Source organism: Oxyura jamaicensis, chromosome 22 (assembly GCF_011077185.1).
Source record: "Oxyura jamaicensis isolate SHBP4307 breed ruddy duck chromosome 22, BPBGC_Ojam_1.0, whole genome shotgun sequence".
In the NCBI taxonomy this organism is placed as follows: Eukaryota; Metazoa; Chordata; class Aves; order Anseriformes; family Anatidae; genus Oxyura; species Oxyura jamaicensis.
Window position 1 is genome coordinate 807,692 of NC_048914.1, and position 15,194 is coordinate 822,885.

The 15,194-nt window shown below is 37.8% G+C and overlaps 1 protein-coding gene across 3 annotated transcripts in view; it reads left to right on the forward strand.

The window, feature by feature from the left end:
* Nucleotides 1–15,194, forward strand: part of SLC23A2 (solute carrier family 23 member 2) — a 55,780-nt gene that overhangs the window by 36,367 nt on the left and 4,219 nt on the right. For all 3 annotated transcript variants that reach the window (XM_035345271.1, XM_035345272.1, XM_035345273.1), the window contains exons 6-13: nt 2,919–3,007; nt 4,686–4,756; nt 5,911–6,092; nt 8,679–8,799; nt 9,489–9,645; nt 11,179–11,326; nt 11,914–12,019; nt 15,059–15,188. In XM_035345271.1, coding sequence (XP_035201162.1) covers nt 2,919–3,007; nt 4,686–4,756; nt 5,911–6,092; nt 8,679–8,799; nt 9,489–9,645; nt 11,179–11,326; nt 11,914–12,019; nt 15,059–15,188 — 1,004 coding nt within the window. The remainder of the gene's footprint in view (nt 1–2,918; nt 3,008–4,685; nt 4,757–5,910; nt 6,093–8,678; nt 8,800–9,488; nt 9,646–11,178; nt 11,327–11,913; nt 12,020–15,058; nt 15,189–15,194) is intronic.

Genomic DNA, 15,194 nt, shown 5'->3' on the forward strand with positions numbered 1-15,194 from the left:
CATAGGATGATTTAATAGATAGCTATGCAAGACGTGCTAAGACCCTATTGTGCAATATGTAATTTTATCCAGGTGTATAGTCTAGATCTACGAAGATGAGTCAGGTAGAGTAAAAAAATACCATAACATTTTAAAATTCAGCAAATGTTCCCAGTGTCTTTTGACCAAACAGCTGAGGTTCTGAATAGGCTGGCAAAGGCCAAAGGAAGGAACCGTGCGGTAAGGATTTCTTGGTATGACTTTAGGGACAGTTCTTAAAGCTGTGTGAGAAGAGGAAATAGCGTCTAAATCAGGCTGTTGGTATTTCACTTGAGCATGTGAGCATTCACTTAAACAACATAATTCCATTGTTCCCAGGAAAGTTCTCTGAAAACTTTACCAAAAAGCTTGTTCAAAACATTGCAGGAAACCGTCCATTTATTTTTCCTTAGATGTTTATATCCCTCAAGACTTTGCAATTTTATCTTTTTAAACTCAGAAATTTTACCTAAGTTCTGTCAACAAGAAATTATGTGTATGTGGGATACAGGAGGATCTCTTGAGTTTTATTTCAGATCATGAGTAGGGAAGTTGATTCATCAAGTGTGTGCAGTCCTACGTCTTTAATGCAAATCGTCTACTTGGATAAAGGTGTCTCCTTGGGTTTTAGTGGAGCATTTGACACTGTTCCCCACAGATATCTCCTGGAGAAACTGGCTGCTCATAGCTTGGATTGGGTATACTGTTTGCTGGGTGAAAAGCTGTCTGGATGGTCGGGCTCAGAGTCATAGTGAATGGATTTCAGTGTGGTTGGCAGCCAGTCACCAGTGGTGTTCACGAGGGCTCAGCATTTGGCCCAGCTTTGTTCAGCATTTTTATCAACTCTTGATGAGGGGATGCAGTGCCCCCTCAGTAAGTTTGCAGCTGACACCAAGTTGGGTCGGCATATTGATCTACTTGTATAGGGACCTGGATAGGCTGGATCAATAGGCCATGTCCAGTTGTACGACCCTTGGCAGGGCTAAGCATTGGGTGCTGCACCAGGGTCAAAACAACCCCATGCAGTGCAGGCTCACCTGGGAGAAAAGGACGTGGGGGTGCTGGTCAACAGCCAGCTGACCATGAGCCAGCAGGAAGTTTAGACTGGATATCAGGAAGAATTTCCTAATGGAAAGAGTGATTAGGCCTTGCAACATATTGTCCAGGGAAGCGGAGGAGTCATCATCCCTGGAGGCATTTCAGAGCCGTGTGAATGTGGCATCAAGAAGCATGGTTTAGTGATGGGACTCAGTAGGTCAAATTGATGGCTGGACTTGATGATCTTGAAGGTCTTTTCCAACCTAAATGATTATGTGATTGTGTGGTTTTATTATCTTTAAAAGGAGAATTCTGACTCTGAATGCCCATGGCAACATCTGTGTACTACATATACCACCAAGTGAAGGTTGTGCAGGGTTTCAGAAGGGTATTTTATGTCATAGAAAACTCATAATCTGAACTTGTCTTGGTGCAACTGACTTCATCACTGGAGAATGCTCTTGCAATGTACATTTACAAAATCATTATGCAGGGACAGGGTACTGTGTAGGTGGGATAGAGGAGTAACAGTTCATTAGAGGTATTGCATATTTTGCCATGGGCACCAGCTTGCTCAGTTTGCCCAACGAACCTTTTAAAATGAGGTGAATCATTCACTCATAGCTACCGTTTCTTACCCAAAGATAAAACATTTGATTTTTATTTATTTATTTATTTGCTAGAAGAAATGTGAGAGGGAATTGTGGTGCAGGTCAGGTGTGCTCTGGTGGCTCATGTGCTTTATGGAGTTTGAATTTTTTAATGTAGCTTTCAAAGTCTGCAGTAGGTGGGTCGATATTTTAGATTGGTTATGGCCCAAACTCCTTTCCACTAATAGTTCAGCTGTTCTAACTTCTTGCCTGTGAACTTCTACAGCTGTTGTCTGTAACATGCTTCTGTTTTGATCTTTTCTCTGTCGAGCATGATCTTTTTCCCCTACAGACATTTTTCATCTTCCTTGTCCCTTTTCTGATCTTTATCTAAATCTGCTGCAGTTAGTTCTTCTCCTTTACTGGTACTTGTACTGCCATCAATGCACTTGATTGTGGCTGTAAAACAGCCATAAATGTAGTGCAGTAACAAGAGCTACGTGAGCAATTGTTTCACATGTTGTGGTTTGAGATTCAATCCTTGGTGTTCACAGAATAGTTCAAAGTCCATCTTCTGTGTAGTTAAGTAACATCTGGATATTTGTAATGCTATGCATGCTACAGTTTATTCAGTAAATACGTAGTTGGTTCTGGTGAACACTCTTAAGATACCTTTTGGGAAGTACAGACAGCAATGCTAAGAATGTCATCTTGAAATTCTTGCAACGTTTGTGTTTATTGTTATTAGCCACCTGGAACATCTAATCAGCACTTACCTGCCTAATTGTTATTTACATGTACACTTTAAGATGAATCTGAAATGACTATACTTCAAGTTATGCAAAGAGAAGGTAGAATATACAGACTGCTTACTTCTGTCAAAGAGCTTTTTTAATATTGTGGGACTGTAAAAGCTGCTTGTTCAGCAGTTTGGCTAGTACTTATATCAGAACGTGCATCCTTATCCTTGTTATGATACTGAGTCAAAAACTCAAATCAATGTCTGGTACCTGTGTGCCAGTATCCAGTAATTATCTGTTATTGGCATCGTGTTAATAACTTCCCTCATGTAGTGTCTTAGGTTAGGATTTCACTGTGATGTCTTAGCTATGTCTGTCCTTTTTTATTAAGAAATTCTTATATTTAGTTAACTACCTGATAAAGGATGGTTTTGAGGATGAGTAAGCACCTAACTGCAGTTACAGTTAGGTGCTTACCTGACATAATACTGTATCATGGAGTAATATTATCTCCTTTTTCCCTTTCTACCAGGTTACCCTTGTTTCAGGCAAGTGCTTTTGCGTTCTTAGCACCTGCTAGAGCAATACTTTCTCTGGAGAAGTGGAAATGTAATAATACAGGTAATTGTCATTTATGCTTGCTCCCATTTAAATGAAAAATGACTTAGGTAACACATAGTGCAACTGCTGAACCTTTTCAAACAGAAACTGAAAGTAATGAGCAGGGAATAAAAAAAATATCTCATTTTACAACCTTTGAACTTGGTGCCTCCTGGCTTTGCAAGAATTCTAAAAATTCCCTTGTGGAATTCTAGTTTTAAACCTTTATATTCATGTCTAATCTACTTAAAGGAGTTAAATAGAAGATGAAAAATGTAAGAAAGCTTTAAGGGGAAATTGAAGGCCTTATAAGAAAACCTGTTCGTGTTAAGGTTAACATCCAGTTATAATTTTGCTTTGAGGGTGAGGGGGGGAGAGAGGGAGGAGGGAGAGAGAGAGAGCGCTTTTAGTACTAAGAAATCTGGCAGTAGCTTAAAACAATTACTTTGTTAATATAGAGAATAGCAGAAGGGTTCCATAAATGATCGTGTCCTCTGTTTGGAAGTAGTGAGTCCATTAAGAGTCCTTCTTAGTTGAGAAGGTGTAGTAGTAATTCTGAGCAATGCTCAGCATCACCTCAGGATCAGTATTTTTGCTCATTTAACTCATAGTCTTTGCAGAGCAGACTTTAACAACATTTGGATGTTCTTTTTAACTCTTTCTTTGCTACCTTTACCATCCTGAAAGGTAGCAAATTTATTTAGAATGAAAATATGCGGTAAAAATGGTTGTGTTGGCTGCCTTTTCCTTAATTTAGGTTAGGAAACTGAAGTATTCCAGACGTTTTCTTTTTAATGGGGTGTGGTTATTCTGTAATAAGGTTGTGCGTAGTGCAAGATGGCATTATAGAGAAACAAAACTGCCTGATTCTAACTGAAGGTCTTCGGGGGGGTGGGGGGGGAGGGAAGGGTTTGAGGTCTTTTAGATTCTCTAGTGATGTATATTTGCATTATTTGTGTGTTTATAACACTCTTCAATTCACTCATGACCACTTAATCAATTTTCCTAGTGTTTTCATGTATAAAATATAGCTTTAAGCATTCACATTTTCACACTGGAGTAATCAGATTCAGCTACTGGGAAATAGCAAATGGGTTTCAGTGCCCAAGATGTAAAGGCATACTGTGGTGTGCTTCAGATTTCATGGCTTTGTTGGATATTTCTTGACAAAATACACCAGTGTCCTAACACGCAACTTGCTGAGAGAAAAAACTGTCTGATAACCTTCAATTGCAAAAGCAATTTTTCCACTATTCCAGCTTTTCAGAAAGAGCCTTTGCTGCATTTTGCTCTTGAACCTTTTAACCTTCAAAAGGTGTCAGATAGGGTTGTTAGTATGGGTCAATTCATCATTCAGTGAATAACCTAAATTGGCTAACAACAAACATTGGAATGTTTCCTTGATTCCTAGTGTGTAATTGAGTAGTTCTCCATTCATCCATTTATTGGGGTGGAAAAAAATATATATCTATATGACCTTTATTTCTGGAGGTTGTTTTTTTTTTCCACTTCGGTACAGTGGTTAGCTCTTGGGAAATGTAACCATGATATTACGTGATTTGTAGCACTGCAGAACTTCTTTTCTGTGTAAATTAAGCCTCATTTGTTAGATACAGTTTAAGGAGAAAATTATTTTTTATTAAATATGGAAAAGTGGCTGAGGAATAAATACCTGTGTTTTGTCTTTTCTTTTGGTAAGATATAACAGTTTCAAATGGAACAACAGAACTGCTTCATACTGAGCACATCTGGTATCCCAGAATACGAGAGGTAATGTGGGAGTAGCCTTTAGCTGTTGATCTGTCCGATTCAGTTAAGTTTCTCATTTAACCATCTGTGTGTTCTTGTCTTTAAGTTGGCAATTTCTTCTTTCACTGCAATTTCATTTGAATATATCCCTTTACTCATTTCATGGAAGTCTTCATTTTTTCAACTTGTTCATTGCTGAACAGCAAATACAATCAGTTAGTTGCCACATTCCAAAAGATACTCAGTAAAATGCGCAAGTGAGATGAATACTGTTCTTGTAGCACTTACCAATTTGTGCTCACCAGTAGCAGTTCAGCAAACCAAAAGCTACTACCAGATCATTTGCCTTCTGTCACTCTGTTCAGTAGGGTGTCCAATGGAAGGTAAAATGCAGTTAGCAAATCTGTTCATTCCTAGGTGTCATAAATTGGAGACTATCCTGATGAGACATTGATTCTCCCAAGATACTTGCTGAAATATACCAAACTCCTTTTCCATTCGCAGCATTTCAGTCTGAACTTCATCAGTCTCTGCGGAGCTCACAATGAGGGTTGTGCCCAGGCATCACACTAGACTGCTAGATAGTGTAGTCCAAATTAAGGCGTGTGTCATGGAATTTCTCCCATCCCGTTGCTTTGGGCTGCAAACTTTTTCTTAATTAAAAACAACCCCTCTCTCTTCCCCATGTTCAAACCATAGCTACATCCTGCCAAGAGCCCTGCAGCCAAGAGGGCTGACAGTCTCCTGAGACCACAACGCTGCTCTATACCAGCTTCTAAGGAGCACTTGTGAACAATGCAGCATACACTGCCCCTAGGAGCTAGGAGCATCACCTCCGTGGCGCCACCAACCCTTGCCGGCTCGATCTGAGAGCTTAAAGGTTAGCCTGGAACCCAGGTCTCCTGTCTGACAGTGTGATGTGCTATCCACACAACTACCAGACTGGCCCACTGGTCTGTTGTGTAATAGTTTTGTGAAGAAAACAATAAGTGTTATGCTTAAGCAATAAGTCACTTGAACCTAATGAGCTGTTTTATGACGAAAAATTTGCTGAGTTCTTCTGTGTCACTGAATTCTTTTAACTGCAGTTTGTAAGCCAGAGTAGAAAAAGAAATGTTTTGGTTTTGCTTTTAAGATGCAGCTGAACTGCCTCTTTCCCATTTTTGTGTGTTCAGATCCAAGGTGCTATTATCATGTCCTCGTTGATAGAAGTGGTGATAGGATTGCTTGGCCTTCCCGGCGCCCTCTTGCGATACATTGGACCTCTGACCATCACTCCAACTGTTGCTCTAATTGGTCTCTCTGGTTTCCAAGCAGCTGGAGAAAGAGCTGGAAAACACTGGGGTATCGCAATGTTGTAAGTACTCCTGGGTGTTCTTGTCATAGGCCAGTGGGTCCCATCTGGTAAGTTGTCATGGAGGAATTTTGGAGTGCCAGTGAAAAACCTGAGTCTGCTTGGCTGCCAAAGGTAGCACTGCAGTACTCCCATCAAGGAGAGGAGTACAACGTACAGGAATAGGGTCAGCTAGCAATTTGGGAATGAAGACCACAGTGACTCCGGGAAAGGAGGAGGGAAAGGAGGCTGAAAGTGAGGTTTGGAGAACAGAGTTTTGTGAAACTAGCTGGTCAGGGAGCCATGGACTGCTGGGTCTGTTAATTTAGTTATAAGTTTCCTGTGAAATAGTGTTGATAACCAGCCAAATCAGGATGAAAAACACACTTTAGGAAGTATGAAATTGGCTGAAGCAGTTAGAATATCCGATGTACAGCAACCAGCTTTGTGCTTGCTCTGGAAGTGGAAGGAATGACTTGATCCAATCAGATTCTGACCTAACTAATCTGTTAGCACAGTACTTTGAACATATAAAGTATTCTGTAAGTGCAGCTTATGATTAAAAGGGCTGTTTAAGACTCTTACTTTGGGTGTGAGCATCATGATTACTCTGTTATGTTAAGCTGCTGACCAAAAGGAACACTTGTTTTCCTGTAAAACAAATTGCATGCAAGTTGGGACTAACATTATATCAATCATGTAGACCTGTGATAAATTGGATTTGGAAACCTGTTGTGAAAGTTGATGCTTTGCAGATGGAGAAAATACATCAGTTTAGGAACAGGGTTTAAATGTTACCCAGTCATTAAGTATTTCTGGCTTCTGCCATTCAAAAATTGTGCACTAGCTGGAAATAACTCATAGCCATATAGAGTCACTAAAAAGTAACTTGATCTCTACAAGATGTGGCACTTGAATGGTCTCCGTTTTTCTGATGAGATAAAATGATAGTATCGCTCACTATCTAGCACGGCAGAATAGTATCTGTGTAAGAGCTATGATCCTCTATTAGCTGCAGGTGTTACTTGACAAGGTTTTCAGTTTCCAGAAGAATTTTCTGACCTTGTTCTGCAGGTGCTGGTTTGAAATAATTTAATAATAAAACACAACACATTGTGTTCTGTAAAAACAGCAAGTATTCCTGAATTCATACACTTGTACATCTGGTGAATGAAATGTTTCTTTGGGTATTTAAAGCTTTGGTAGTATTTTAAATGATCCGGTATTATGCCTACTATGTAGACAAGCAAACTGAGAAACTAATGTTGATGTTATCAGTGAAATAGTTCAGGACTTCTGGTTGTTGTTTTTATTTCTTGCATCTATCTCCTGCTTTAGCCTCTGTCTTACCATGCAATGCATGTATCCTCCTCACTGTTTTAAATCATATAAGCCCCTTTCAAATAAAAGTCATGGTAACTGCCTGTCCTCAGGGCTAACATGCCGGAATAGCTGCTGTTAGGGAGTGGAGGCCATCATCCTTCTGTAATAGACTTTTGGAGAGATGCCAAAGTGTTTCCTGAATGCAAAGGAAAAGGTGTCTTTATCATTCGACTTCAGTCAGGGGTAAAGGCTATAAACGACACCCTTCTTGTGCAGAGCTCTTTGTTCGTGGAGACTGAGGGAGAATAAAGCTCTGTTTTGTTTTGTTTTTTTTTTGCATACTAAAACCGATCTTGAATAGAAAAGGGAGGGAAGCTTAAAATCAGGTTTTTTTATAGATCTGATGAAAACATAATCTCAAATTTCAGAAAAGCTTTACTCCTTCAGGCAGTTTGACTCTAGTCTTTTTACAGGAAAATGTTTTTTGACTGTTTCAGAATTAAACAACCCATCCTGTGTTTTTATTTTTCATTGCAGTGGATTTTAGCTGTAGACTTAAATTATTTTTAGCATACAGAGAAGCTTAGCAGTTTTGACAAGGGGGAAGTGCATAATACTTAAGGCATCTAAAAATTGTATTAAACTAGGTTACTGGTGCAGCTCACTGGAATCTTGGTTTTGGGGCTCCATTCAGCTAGTTTTATCAGCTATGTAAAAGTTAACGTGCACTTACAGCATACTTTGGGGTTCTTAAGTATTTTAGACTGTTTTTCTCATAACAGACATTTTTCAAGTGCTTTTAAGTTTTATGCAAAAATTACTGTTACTTGCTCTGGCCTGTGATTGGCCTCCAGTTTTCCTGTTTCTTCCTATTTGCTAGCAGTAGCCTTTGTGCTTTGTGTGGAGTAGACATGGGTACACACAGAGTTTGAGAGAAAAAGAAAAGAGAAATATAGCCTACCTCTTTGCTAATGGTTGTCTTAACTCTGAAAATATTTCTGATATTGAAATGTAGTCTGATTCGCTTTCCCGTTCCCATTTACCTATTTGTTGCTGGCTCTTGTTGCAGTACTTTAGAATACAAATGATGCAGTTTTAGATTTTGTGGAATAATAATTTATTTAAAATACACTCTCATTATATTTTGTCTTATGCTAAATTTAGCATGTACATTTGTATTCAGAGTCTGAACAGCCTGAAGGTTTATCAGGTTTCTGCTGAGAAGGATTTTAAAAATAATGGTGCTAATGGCATGTCTCTTTTGTCTTACCCTCCTTTTTTTCTCAGGACTATTTTCCTAGTGTTGTTGTTTTCGCAGTATGCCAGAAACGTCAAATTTCCCTTACCCATTTACAAATCCAAGAAAGGATGGACAGCTTATAGGCTGCAGCTTTTTAAGATGTTCCCTGTAAGTAGTTGAACTGCTTCTTCAGTTGGCAAAAGTAAATCAATTTATGATTTGGGGCTTTTTTCTTGATTTTAATTTTTCTAGGTAGTACAGTAGATTACAAAGATGAGATAAAAGCTTAAATGTGCTTTTGAGAAACTTAACTAAATGGCTTAGTTGCAACAGGAAATAGTCTCGTAGTTTTGCTAGATAACATTCTGGCATTTGTCTCTTAGGAGGAGCTGCTGGAGTGATGAAGATGAGGGAGGGGAAGGAAGGGGTTAGAAAAGGAGGTAGGCTTGTGCATGTAGTGAAAGCTAAAATGGAGCCCTTCAAAAAACGAATTGCAAGATCATTACATTTTGGTTTTATGAAAGCAATACTCTTTCTCCATGTGAAAGACTTCCTTGTATTTCTGTGTTAACGTAGGCTTAAATCACTTGTTCATGTAAGTGCCCATTTGGAGACTTATCCATTTGTTAGGGGAGAGAGGAGTTACTCCAATTCTAAAGCTTTTGTAACAGCACCTTTATTAGAGGAAAAAGATACTCAGTGGATCTATTACAGGGTTTACTGCTTTGTTCAGATTTTAAAATACCACTTAAGACCGCACTCAGATGTGTGTGCAATAGATATTCTGTGTGCTATTGGTGAATATTGCCAATTATAGTTTATTCTAAACTGCTTCTTTTTTTTATCTTCTTTCACAGATTATTTTAGCAATTTTGGTGTCATGGCTGCTTTGTTTCATCTTCACTGTGACGGACGTCTTTCCCCCTGACAGTTCAAAGTACGGCTTCTATGCTCGCACAGATGCCCGACGAGGGGTGCTGTTGGTAGCTCCATGGTTCAAAGTTCCTTATCCTTGTAAGTATATCTGTTTTTAAGGGCTGTTTTCTTCTAATAGTTGGTGTATGAGTATTGTTTGTGTTCTTAGAAACCCTGCTATCTTTTCCTCGGTACTATATTTAGTTTCACTGCAACATATGCTTGTTTTTTTCCCCTTATTTTGCTCTTTAACGTGGTACCTTAAGGTCTCACACAGGAAAGACCAAGTCTCTGAATCTTGAAGTTGAGAGGTTTATCTAGCTCTTTACTCCTAATAACGTGGTTGTAACTTTGTGTAACATAGGTTTTCAGGTAATGGTTGACTTACCTCTATGTGTTGATATTGTGGGTAGCTGCTGTTAATGTTATACAATAAGAAAGGTATGTTGTTATAACTCTTGTAGAGAGCTACGGAAATCATTGCTTCTCATTGTCAAAGGAATCAGTAGTGTATGGAGTTTTTCCAACTTAATACGCTTCCCCTGTCCCCAAACACACCTGTTCTTGAATTAAGACAAATGTTAGGCAACTGCACAAAAAACGTCCTGGCTTCCAGAAGTATTGTTAGAATTGAGCTTATAGGAAAGCCAAAGGATACTAGTCAATGCTTATCAAAGGAAACAAAGGAGTTAGAAGACAGCGCAAAATGCTTTATGTGACATCTTCAGTGGTTTTATTTTTTTTCTCCGAGTGTAAAGCTGTTAAAGGCTGTTTCTTAGGACATGAGATAGAATTGCACAACTCATTTATGCTGCTCAGAAATAAACATCATCATAATAGAATAATATTCTTCTGGAATAGAAGTTACGAATACCGCTAGATCTTAATGAAGAGCTTCATTGTGGTTTTCCATATGCTTTGGTTCTGATTAGTTCTTAGGAGAAACCACTTCTAAAGCATTACTTGCAAAATGTGTAATAGAAGGTTTTGGGAAAGAAGAGGCGGAAAACTTTTCCCCACCCTGATTAGACCTTTCTTATTTGTAAAGCCTTGTTCATTCATGTTTGTGTGACTTAAAGTTCCTTTTGTTATGAGAGGCTCTTCTATTTCAAAGAGATAAAAAGCATCAAGGCAATTGCTGTGGAAAACCTGCCAAGCTTTTCTACAGGCTTAAATTAGTCTTACTTTCCATTCTACACAAATTTGGAATTGGAAGGTGTTTATGCAGTGATCATAGCTGGTTGTTGGATCTTGTCTTTGTTTGGTAGACTAAACTTGCAACCAAAGACTGAGCTTTCAGAGCAACAATAATTAAGTCGCATTTGCCTCACTGATCTGAGTTATTGTTGGCTTTTTTTCTTTTTTTCCAAACAGTAGTTCAAATTCCTTCCTTCTGCACAGGAGGAATCTTTTTGGTGGGGTTTAGTTTTTTTTGTTGTTTTGTTGGCCCCCCCCCCCCCCCCCCCCCAAGCATGATCAAAGCAGTTAAGTGTTTATTCCTTTGCTCCTTTGATCTAACTGAACTTGCCAGGGAATCTGTTGATTCCGTTAAGGATTAATGAATTGCCATATATTTTGATATCTACATTGCTTTCTGTGGCATGAGAGATTTCAGTTTTCTTTTCTTCACAGTTCAGTGGGGACTGCCAACAATTTCAGCTGCTGGAGTTATAGGAATGCTTAGTGCAGTTGTTGCTAGCATTATCGAATCAATAGGAGATTACTATGCCTGTGCCAGGTTGTCATGTGCTCCTCCTCCACCTATTCATGCAATAAACAGGTAAGTCAAAAAAAAATTACATGTATACATTTTTCAGTATCTTATGCTACTTTTTAAAAACTTTTTTTAACCCCCCCTCAGGAGAAGACAGGAATGTGCTCTCAGATTAAGTGTTAAAATTTGGTCAAACACAAGGGCCAAGGATTTGAAATAGAAGATGCAACAGTCATGTTGAACTCCTGATTCAAATGTAACATTGAAAAACTAGTCCCATTCCTGCTGGAGTCTGAGAAGTTAGTAGTACAGTTTCAGTGAGGACAGAACTCTGAATCAGTTCTGGAATCAGTGTAGCTTGTTCAATTTGCCTGAAGTGTAATTTTAGAAATAAGAACAGCTCTAATTTTAACTTCAATTATTTTGTAATTTCCTTATTCTTCTTAGATACAAGGGTATCTAAGACACAGAAAACAGAACCCAAGGTGTTTTTCCAGGTGTATTGGAGCTTGAAATGTGAATCATAAAATCCTATGGCACAGATGCCTGAATAGGCACGACAGTCATGAAGCACCATCTACACTATTACAAGTTTGTAATTAGTGAATCTACAGTAATACAAGTTTGACAATTTTTCTGTTTGTGAATTACAGAGGGATTTTTATTGAAGGTCTATCCTGTGTTTTGGATGGAGTATTTGGGACAGGGAATGGATCCACTTCTTCCAGCCCTAACATTGGTGTCTTGGGCATCACGAAGGTATGTTCTTTACCTTGATCATTCAGTGGTCAGTGACTTGAGTATTTTATCTCTGGTCGCTGGCTTATGCCATTTTCACATTTCACAGCATAATCTTCTTCCGCAAAATAATACTTTGTGCAGACAAACTTCATAGAGTACTCTGAATTCATGTAACCTTTTTTACCAGACCTTGTCTAATAGAAATCCATTCTAGATAAGGATCCCAAAAATCTTATTTTAATTCAAAATAAATAGCATTTAAAAATGTACGTAAAGCAAATGATACTAAATAAACAGTCCTTTTAAAAAACAAGGAAGTATTCTAAGGCTCAAGGGTGTTTTGTTTTGTTTTTTTTTGAGGCACAAGCACTACTAACTGTATAGAAATTGATATTTTTTGGATGTCTAGACTCTGATAGCATCTCTAGAGGACTGACTGTTTTTAATGTCTCACTTTGACACAAAATAAAATGCAAGCTGAGATCCGTAGGTCTTACCCACAACTGTATTAGGACATGACACTGACACAACTAGAACTGAAGATGTGGTCAAAGTAACTTTAAATTTACATGTATGCTAAATACATGTATGTCTCCACTGTAATAGGTTTATAAAGCACTGAGCATGCTTAGGGGAATGCATATTTTTGGGAATGTTACTTAGTGAAGTATTTAAGCACTTGAGGAATTAATTTGTTCGCACACTAAATTGGATGGATGTGCTTGAATGCCCTGCTGAACTGAGAGTCCTTGGACTGCAGAGATTTGCTTGGCATTGTTAATTTAACTGTGTTAAGAAATACCAGCAAAATTGGTAATATAAATGTACGTTGCAAATATGTACAGCTTGCTGTGTATTTGGTTTCTAAGCTATAAATCTATTTAATGAATACAAGATATAAAATGCATGCACTCCACTTAAAATAACTCGTCCCCCTTGCTTAATCTAATAGAGATGATGAATTTATCTTCAGCCATTTTTTTCTGCACAAAGGATGGTTCTGTTTATTTTGGAATAAAATATAAATAGTAATAGCACCATCTGCTGTCTGTATCAGTCTTCCTTTGAGTTGATGGTGGAAATTTCCTAGAAGAAAATTGCTAGAAAAATCCTTAAAGAAAGGTTTATTCTGTTCTGCTCTCTCTCTCTGTTATTCACTTCATATTTATATGAATTAACAGTTTTTTTTATTAAGAGCCCACAGAAATGAGCATGTATTTTGCTTTGATACAGCAAAAAAAAATAATAATAATGAATGTTTAGCTGGCAGTTGTTACAGAGAACAGAGTTAACTACAGTTCGGTTTGTTCAGTGAGCAAGATGGAAAAGTGAATATGCATTTTCCAGGATTGCACGGCTGGATTGCTTTGTGTTTTGTTTTCCTGGCTGAATATTTGTCCCTAAAAATCTAATAACTTTCCAACTTCAATTTATATAAAAATAGATTTTTATTACTTTGATACTCTGCTGTTTATTTGTGAGAGGATATCTCCTGTGTTCGTGAGCAAAAGACTGTATAGTCCCAGTGACCCCATTATACTGAGGCAATGTTTGAGAAGGCATTTACTTTGCTTCAAATCAGTATATGGTTACATTTTAGAATTTAAATATGAGGCTTTTACTGGATGGTAATACTGCAAAGTCTTTGAGCTAGTCTGAGGGAATTATAGTAGATGAGAGGGTAATCAATGAAAACTCATTTGTTGGGCCGAAATTATAGGCAGTTTATGCCATAATGTTGATGATGATACAGGTACTCCTGTGAGGAACTAAGTACCATATCTTTATTCATGCATTCCAAAATAATTACTTAAAGTATGTGTACAGGTTCCTTGGAATAATTAAATAGTTTGATCTAGATGCTGATGAAGATGCTTTGAGTAACATTTAAAACTCTATTGGAGCTTAATCTATTTTGCTTGTAGAGAAAGATAATTTGCATAAACCAGTGTAATTGTCATGTTTGTTTTTAATTTCTTTAAAGAATCTTCTTATTTCATACAGCAAGGTAATTTCAGAGCAAGGTTATTGTTGATCATAAAGAAATGAGTATTTTTATTTAAATAGGGAAAGTTGTAGGCTAACTTGTTGTTTACTGAAATGCCAAAATTTACTGTCTAGCTTCTTTTTGGAGGTGAACATGTCTCATCTAACAGTTAAACAGTGAAAAATACAGGAGGAATACTTTTACCCTAAAAATGCCTAGTATATTTTTTTCTTGATTTAACTTATTTAGCTCAGTCACACATGATTAACAAATTAACAACAGCTGCTCTTTGAAGCATAGTGCTCTGTAAAAGACCTACAAAGAGCTTTGCTAAAAACTACGTTATCAGCGTAACAAAATTTTTGTTGTTGTTTCTAGTGGACCTCTTAAGCAAATACAACGCTATTTAAAATATTGAACATTCAGGTTTACCAATTACTAATACTACATAATGCCAGACAACTCCTGCCCTGAAGTCTGAATGCTGAAAATAAAAATGGGAAGTGCAGACACTTGCTTTGTGTTAGCACAGCCATGCAAATTAAGTTCTGATCTTGGAGGAATATTATAAAATCACTTGATAATCTATCTAGAAAGGCTACATCTGCTTGAAGTGAACTATGTGGAAGATGATTTGTAGATAGAGAGATATTATTCTTGTGTAAAAGGGCAGCAACACATGGAATTATTTTGTTGTTGTTTGCACTACAGTTGATCTGTTTGCAATCACTCCTAGTTATTGTCGGTTTATTTTTTTTATTGTAGATGGGACTGTGCCATATTTCATGGTTATAGTGGCTATAGCAGACACAGATGGTTTTGTTAACGTTAATGAAAACAAAGTCAAACAAAGTTTTATGTTAGAACTGGAGTGCAGCCATATTACAGCTGAGTCCTCTAAGACATTTGCAAAGGGTCTTCAGCCTATGTTTTAGCACTGCAAAAAATATACATGGAAACTTGAAAAGAAGCTTTTAATCTGAAAGAGAATAATAAAATAAATTGCAAGGCACAAAGTTGGACAAAGGACATACTTCTTCCAGTGTGCTTTCCTTTTTGTTCTGATGCAGGTTGGAAGTCGCAGGGTTATACAATATGGAGCAGCCTTCATGCTTTTGCTTGGGATGGTTGGCAAGTTCAGTGCTCTCTTTGCATCGCTGCCTGACCCTGTGCTTGGTGCCCTCTTTTGCACTCTCTTTGGTAACG